Source organism: Sinocyclocheilus anshuiensis, unplaced genomic scaffold (assembly GCF_001515605.1).
Source record: "Sinocyclocheilus anshuiensis isolate Anshui unplaced genomic scaffold, SAMN03320099.WGS_v1.1 scaffold3437, whole genome shotgun sequence".
In the NCBI taxonomy this organism is placed as follows: Eukaryota; Metazoa; Chordata; class Actinopteri; order Cypriniformes; family Cyprinidae; genus Sinocyclocheilus; species Sinocyclocheilus anshuiensis.
Genome location: NW_015556002.1, coordinates 72,566 through 80,375, shown reverse-complemented (window position 1 = coordinate 80,375; position 7,810 = coordinate 72,566). Strand labels below are relative to the sequence as shown.

General features: G+C 37.5%; 1 protein-coding gene across 1 annotated transcript in view; it reads left to right on the top strand.

The window, feature by feature from the left end:
- Positions 1 to 2,850: 2,850 nt before the first annotated feature.
- Positions 2,851 to 7,810, top strand: part of LOC107676123 (UPF0687 protein C20orf27 homolog) — a 10,892-nt gene continuing 5,932 nt past the window's right edge. Inside the window, exons 1-4 of the mRNA XM_016470647.1 lie at positions 2,851 to 3,080; positions 4,907 to 5,018; positions 5,762 to 5,895; positions 6,015 to 6,165. Of these exons, the coding sequence (XP_016326133.1) occupies positions 5,000 to 5,018; positions 5,762 to 5,895; positions 6,015 to 6,165 (304 nt within the window). The 5' untranslated portion in view covers positions 2,851 to 3,080; positions 4,907 to 4,999. The remainder of the gene's footprint in view (positions 3,081 to 4,906; positions 5,019 to 5,761; positions 5,896 to 6,014; positions 6,166 to 7,810) is intronic.

Here is a 7,810-nt window from a genome sequence, read left to right as displayed (position 1 = left end):
TCTTCGCCAGAGGCTCGTGCAGCTCCGCTGCCGAGCCATTGGTTCGTTTTTTAAGCTCTGCACGAACCAATGGCCATGCAGTATAGGATGAATAGGCTTCAGTTCAGGAGAAAAAAGGCTTTTTTCCCATATGCGTCTAGCAAGACGCAGTACGAGTGAAGTATCGAAAGGGAACAAAAATAACGGCTTTATTCAACCATTTCCTTTCCTCCGTGTCAGTCTTCAACGCACATGTTGTAGTACTCTTGTGAACAAACATCAAACTGACATAGAAGAGAAGAAATAGCTGAATAAAGTCGTTATTTTTTGTTTTCTTTGCACACAAAAAGTATTCTCGTAGCTTCATAAAATTACGGTTGAACCACTGATGTCAAATGGACTATTTTAATGATGTCCTTACTAATTTGCAGGGCCTTGAATGTGGTAAATCCCTTGCTGTCTATGGAGGGTCAGAAAGCTCTCGAATTTCATCAAAAATATCTTAATTAGTTTTCCGAAGATGAACGAAGGTCTAATAGGTTTGGAATGACAAGAGGGTGAGTAATTAAGGACACAGTTTTAATTTTTGGGTGAACTCTTTAAGTTATGCAATTGTGACTAATAATAATAATAATAAAATCATTTTGCCTTTTATCATAATTGCAACTTTATGTTTCAAATTATTTTTTGGAAAGGCAACTATATTTCACAACTGCAACTTCTTTGTTGGCTTATAAAAACTGAACTGATGTATGTGTGCAGTGTGATATCATGCATTCTAATCAAAGCAGCTACAGCATGATTTTTTATTTATTGCATCTTTGATTTCCAGTTGGCCATTTATTGTTTTTCATTCTATTTTTGTTCATCTATATCAGTTTTACATTTGCAGTGCTGGGTGAGGCCAATGTGGTCACCAGCTCAGCTCAGCCCTGCTCAAAGCCAATGATAGTCAGAGATTCTGCTGGGGCACTGGCCCGGACCCCTTGCCTCCACATTTCGTGTATATAATGAGGGAGAGGTAGAAAAGGAGAGCTAGACGTTAAGTAACCACCAGTAACCAATGGCTGTAGCTCCTTTCTTGTGACCGCGCCTGCGCGTCAGACCTCCACACGCTGCGTTCGAGGGGACTGATGGCAGAGCGCTTCAGGCAACGCCACAAACCTGCTTCCACTGTACAGTCCATGTAACACAGGTAAGTTTGATTTCAGTGAATTTCCGATTAAAATTATTTTGATTTTCAACTAGTCTATGTGCACGCGCACATTTTAAAGCTACCATCACTGCACAATTTCAGTTTTTTTGTCTTAAGTGGGACCTATTAATAAAAGCATAAAAAAATTATTTAATATAATAAAAATAAGCCGCCTTGCAGTCATCAGAAGACATTTTTCCCCAGGTGTATTTATGATTCTGTCTATTAGACAAGTCAAACGACAAGGTAGGATATATGATTATTATACAAAATGTGCGCATTTTGGCTAAACCACTTACTCTTATTGTCGAGTTGTTGATTTTTTTTCTCTGTCAATGTTGCCAAACGGGACACTGGCACGCGACGCAGTGTTGTCCCATTTTTACACAGACCATAACATCCTATACTTGAATAAATTATGAACGAGAGATGCCTTGTCGTCAGGCGCTGCCTTCGAAGGGTTTGTGTATCCGGCAAAGGCGGACTCCTCGGGGACCGCCTATATCTAATGTAGACATCTCTATAACTTGCATCGTCCATCTCAGCGATTATTGTTGCATAAGCCGCTTTTTTTCTTATCGTCATGTTTGACGTGATTTTGCAGGGGTGCTTTGGAAGAATGGCTGGAAATAAGTCGTCGGGATGAGCGCGGTATCATAAGCCGCTTTAGTTTGAACGCGAGTGTCATTCTCTGAAATAACCTTGACTAAACTGGCGTAATGACCCCGATTAAAGCCGCCATAGGCTCGTGCAGCTCCGCTGCCGAGCCATTGGTTCGTTTTTTAAGCTCTGCACGAACCAATGGCCATGCAGTATAGGATGAATAGGCTTCAGTTCAGGAGAAAAAAGGCTTTTTTCCCATATGCGTCTAGCAAGACGCAGTACGAGTGAAGTATCGAAAGGGAACAAAAATAACGGCTTTATTCAACCATTTCCTTTCCTCCGTGTCAGTCTTCAACGCACATGTTGTAGTACTCTTGTGAACAAACATCAAACTGACATAGAAGAGAAGAAATAGCTGAATAAAGTCGTTATTTTTTGTTTTCTTTGCACACAAAAAGTATTCTCGTAGCTTCATAAAATTACGGTTGAACCACTGATGTCAAATGGACTATTTTAATGATGTCCTTACTAATTTGCAGGGCCTTGAATGTGGTAAATCCCTTGCTGTCTATGGAGGGTCAGAAAGCTCTCGAATTTCATCAAAAATATCTTAATTAGTTTTCCGAAGATGAACGAAGGTCTAATAGGTTTGGAACGACAAGAGGGTGAGTAATTAAGGACACAGTTTTAATTTTTGGGTGAACTCTTTAAGTTATGCAATTGTGACTAATAATAATAATAATAAAATCATTTTGCCTTTTATCATAATTGCAACTTTATGTTTCAAATTATTTTTTGGAAAGGCAACTATATTTCACAACTGCAACTTCTTTGTTGGCTTATAAAAACTGAACTGATGTATGTGTGCAGTGTGATATCATGCATTCTAATCAAAGCAGCTACAGCATGATTTTTTATTTATTGCATCTTTGATTTCCAGTTGGCCATTTATTGTTTTTCATTCTATTTTTGTTCATCTATATCAGTTTTACATTTGCAGTGCTGGGTGAGGCCAATGTGGTCACCAGCTCAGCTCAGCCCTGCTCAAAGCCAATGATAGTCAGAGATTCTGCTGGGGCACTGGCCCGGACCCCTTGCCTCCACATTTCGTGTATATAATGAGGGAGAGGTAGAAAAGGAGAGCTAGACGTTAAGTAACCACCAGTAACCAATGGCTGTAGCTCCTTTCTTGTGACCGCGCCTGCGCGTCAGACCTCCACACGCTGCGTTCGAGGGGACTGATGGCAGAGCGCTTCAGGCAACGCCACAAACCTGCTTCCACTGTACAGTCCATGTAACACAGGTAAGTTTGATTTCAGTGAATTTCCGATTAAAATTATTTTGATTTTCAACTAGTCTATGTGCACGCGCACATTTTAAAGCTACCATCACTGCACAATTTCAGTTTTTTTGTCTTAAGTGGGACCTATTAATAAAAGCATAAAAAAATTATTTAATATAATAAAAATAAGCCGCCTTGCAGTCATCAGAAGACATTTTTCCCCAGGTGTATTTATGATTCTGTCTATTAGACAAGTCAAACGACAAGGTAGGATATATGATTATTATACAAAATGTGCGCATTTTGGCTAAACCACTTACTCTTATTGTCGAGTTGTTGATTTTTTTTCTCTGTCAATGTTGCCAAACGGGACACTGGCACGCGACGCAGTGTTGTCCCATTTTTACACAGACCATAACATCCTATACTTGAATAAATTATGAACGAGAGATGCCTTGTCGTCAGGCGCTGCCTTCGAAGGGTTTGTGTATCCGGCAAAGGCGGACTCCTCGGGGACCGCCTATATCTAATGTAGACATCTCTATAACTTGCATCGTCCATCTCAGCGATTATTGTTGCATAAGCCGCTTTTTTTCTTATCGTCATGTTTGACGTGATTTTGCAGGGGTGCTTTGGAAGAATGGCTGGAAATAAGTCGTCGGGATGAGCGCGGTATCATAAGCCGCTTTAGTTTGAACGCGAGTGTCATTCTCTGAAATAACCTTGACTAAACTGGCGTAATGACCCCGATTAAAGCCAACGGTTTTCATGTGAAATTGTTGTGTATGTCACTATTAATCAGGATGGGTCTGGAGTCCCATCTGCGTGCACGATCTACACATAAATCTACTACAGGGGACAATATCAGGGTTTACCTCTCTGCAGGTCTGTACATAGAGTTCCACTCCCAAGTAGACTACATCATTTATAGTACAAAAACACAGTGTGCAGTCTGATTACAACAACAGCTTACAAGTTGACAATTTTGGGGATTTATTTAATAATTCGCCAAAACAATTTTAACTGCTATTTAAAGGTACAAACATTTTAAAATTCACAGCCATTTTGAGGAAAATTAAAATTGTTTTCTAGAAGAAAAAAAAATCATTTTACATGGAGCGGGTGCACCCATCATGAGTGCGGCCATGTTGAGATCACATGACCAGCTGTATCGCGCAGTTCTCGCTTAAATAATAATAATAATAACAATAATATGTTTACTTTATAGCCTATACCTTTTTATGTTATATACCTTTTTTATGTATCTTTTCTTCCATGCAGATTATAGTTAGGGGACTGAATCCAAAATTGTCCATTATATGGATGTGTGTAGTATGAGGCAGAGAGAAACATAATTCAAAATGAATAAAACAAAACAAACATTTTCGCTATGAAACAACAGCAGTAAAATTCATGCACCTATGCTGAATGGTGTCAGCATAAAGTCTAAAATTGACTTGGGGGCAAACAAGCAAGCATCTGAATGGGGTTTTGGCCTAATAACAGGCCTCATAAATGATAACTCGGATGATTCGCCATATTAACCTCAGTTACTACTAGTTAGATGATAATAAAGTATTACAGTTGTGGGGGACCTCCATCCTGTGGCATTGAACCCAGCAGGATTATGCTGCAAAGCCAATGAAATGCAAATCAAGAATGCTCATGGGATGCACAATTAATAATTTAGAAGTTGGGGAAATAACCTGCATGCAATTTAATATCTTTAAATCTCTCTCTCTCTATATATATATATACTGTCTGAAACATCAGGGAATAGGACAGTACAGAACATTACAAACTGATCATAGATTACATAACTCACAGCATCTTCTGTTCTTCTGCAGGGATCATTCTCTCTAACTCAGTGTCTGTTATTTAGAGATGATATCAAATTGACGCCAATCATCATCCCTGGATTTCCCTGGCCTTATGTTGAAATGGCAACAGGACGGAAAAGTCAGTGTCTTTTCTGGGTTCAATATTTAGATTATTTTTTACATCATCTAAATGTGCATTATGTATTTATACATCGGATGATTCGCCATATTAACCTCAGTTACTACTAGTTAGATGATAATAAAGTATTACAGTTGTGGGGGACCTCCATCCTGTGGCATTGAACCCAGCAGGATTATGCTGCAAAGCCAATGAAATGCAAATCAAGAATGCTCATGGGATGCACAATTAATAATTTAGAAGTTGGGGAAATAACCTGCATGCAATTTAATATCTTTAAATCTCTCTCTCTCTATATATATATATACTGTCTGAAACATCAGGGAATAGGACAGTACAGAACATTACAAACTGATCATAGATTACATAACTCACAGCATCTTCTGTTCTTCTGCAGGGATCATTCTCTCTAACTCAGTGTCTGTTATTTAGAGATGATATCAAATTGACGCCAATCATCATCCCTGGATTTCCCTGGCCTTATTATGTTGAAATGGCAACAGGACGGAAAAGTCAGTGTCTTTTCTGGGTTCAATATTTAGATTATTTTTTACGTCATCTAAATGTGCATTATGTATTTATACATTTATCCTTTCTCGTCGTCTTTTAACACTTCCAGTGTGTGTTTGTTCTGACAGCTCTCCCACACTGGGTTCAGCCTGCATTAATCATTGCAGCATGTATCTTCTGGTCCAGTATCCATCTCTGTGATCTTAACTCCACCCCTGTTTTGTCTTCGCCAGGCTCCACTTCAAAAGGTGGAGTACATTTCCCTGATGATGATGAAGACGTTTCCATTAACAAAAGCTGTGATGAAAAGCTTCAGGATAAAGTAATCACAGCTCTACCAGAACCTAATGGTGCATATCTTGTTAAGGTGAAAGAAATTGCTTTCCAAAGCAAAAAACTTGAAAAATAAACGAGAAAAGAAAAAAACAAACAGTATATAAGATGTGTTGCATCCTGAAATCGTTGACTGCTAAACTCTGTATCTAGGTGGGATTTTTAAGGAGCCATCACAAATATGAAATCATCTTTTCTTTGCCGCAAGTCCCAACACTAGGCAAAGATGTCTCCCTTTCTCCCGCACTACGCAGTTCTGCAAAACCACGACTACGTGCAACACGCATTACACCACGCCCTGAGGGTATGTTTTTAGTGTTCTTGTGGTGTGTGATGGTCATGTCAGAAAGATTGTGTTTAGTTGCACACACATGAAATTTGTACATGCAACCTATTTAATTTTATTTTCCTTTACAATGATTTGCATGTACAAAATACCATAGTATTATACAGTTACAATAGAATATGGAATATATAACAATTCACGGCACCTTAATAAATGAAAAGTTTTACAAAATACATGTTGCACTTGTAGGAGGAATGTTAAAAATGCATACAGAAAATTACCCATAAATATGTTATCATTTATTATATTTACATAATGTATTTCCAGAAACATTAGATTATGTTTAGAAACATAGATTATATTTTTAACCAATATTTTAAATAATTTATAGATATTTCCTTATATTTAATAAACCAACTTTCATTCACGAAGAACACGTTATTTCTCAGAATGTTGTCAAAAATAATACAAATGTGTGTGTGTACTCATACGCACACACAAAATACCATATTGTACAGTTACGATAGAATATATACAGTACAATTCAATATACAGCACCTTCATAAATGTAATAAAAAGCAAACACACACCCAATGCACATTCTTTATTCACTATTTTATAGATTTGTAGAGTTAAAAAATCTCGAATTTTACTTAGAAAATTGGCATCTTGTTCCAACCAATTTATTTGAACACTCCTGGCATTGTAATTACAACTTTCCAACTCGTAAATATAAACTTCCCAGGTGGACTTGAACACACAATTAGACCAGTATTTACCATACAGATCGTCTTCTCCTGTCTCACTTATCAAAATCTGCCTACAACCCTTGCATTCTCATTTATTCACATAAGCCCTATTAAAAGGTGTTCATAAATAAAAAAATAGTTAAACACACTTTTTAAACTACTCTTAAAAAAAAAGGTGCCAGGAAGAACCAAAAAGGGGGTTTCACGGCGATGCCATAGAGGAACCATTTTTGGTTCCCTGAAGACCCTTTCATTAAACGGTTCCTTGAAGAACCAATTTTTTCTTAGTGCCATAAATAACATTTCGGTACTGCAAAGAACCCTTTTCAAAGGTTCTTAAAAGAACCCCTAGCAGTTCTTCATGTCACTTTATTAGGTTCTTTGTGGAACCATTCATGAAAAGGTTCTTTATGGCTCCAATGTAGTTAAACATACAAAGAAAATCCAGGAATAAGAGTAAATGAATGTTTATTCATGCTTTTATCCCTTGTGCCACATAAAATCATATGAATAGGCATCCAGAATTAATAAATTAGATAAACTGCACAAAATCAAACTGAAAACAGCAGAAATACAACAATACAAACAGTACAATATAAAACAGTAGTGCTACTTGTAAGACAAACAGCAGCAACAACAATAAATATGCAACAGACTTAAGATGATTCATTTTAACTACAGGGAATTAAAAACTCTCTGCACAGAGAAACATATTTCTTTCAAAAAGAAAGCCTCGAAAACTGATACATCTTAGGCTCAAGAATTAATTGTAACAATTAATTAAAAACAAATGGGGATAGCTCCACTGTTTTAAAACAAACATCCAAAAGTGATGGAAAGACGGAATAAACTATGAAAATTATCTACAGTGTCGGTTTGAGTGTGTGTGTGTGCATGTGTGAGAGTGTGTGTGT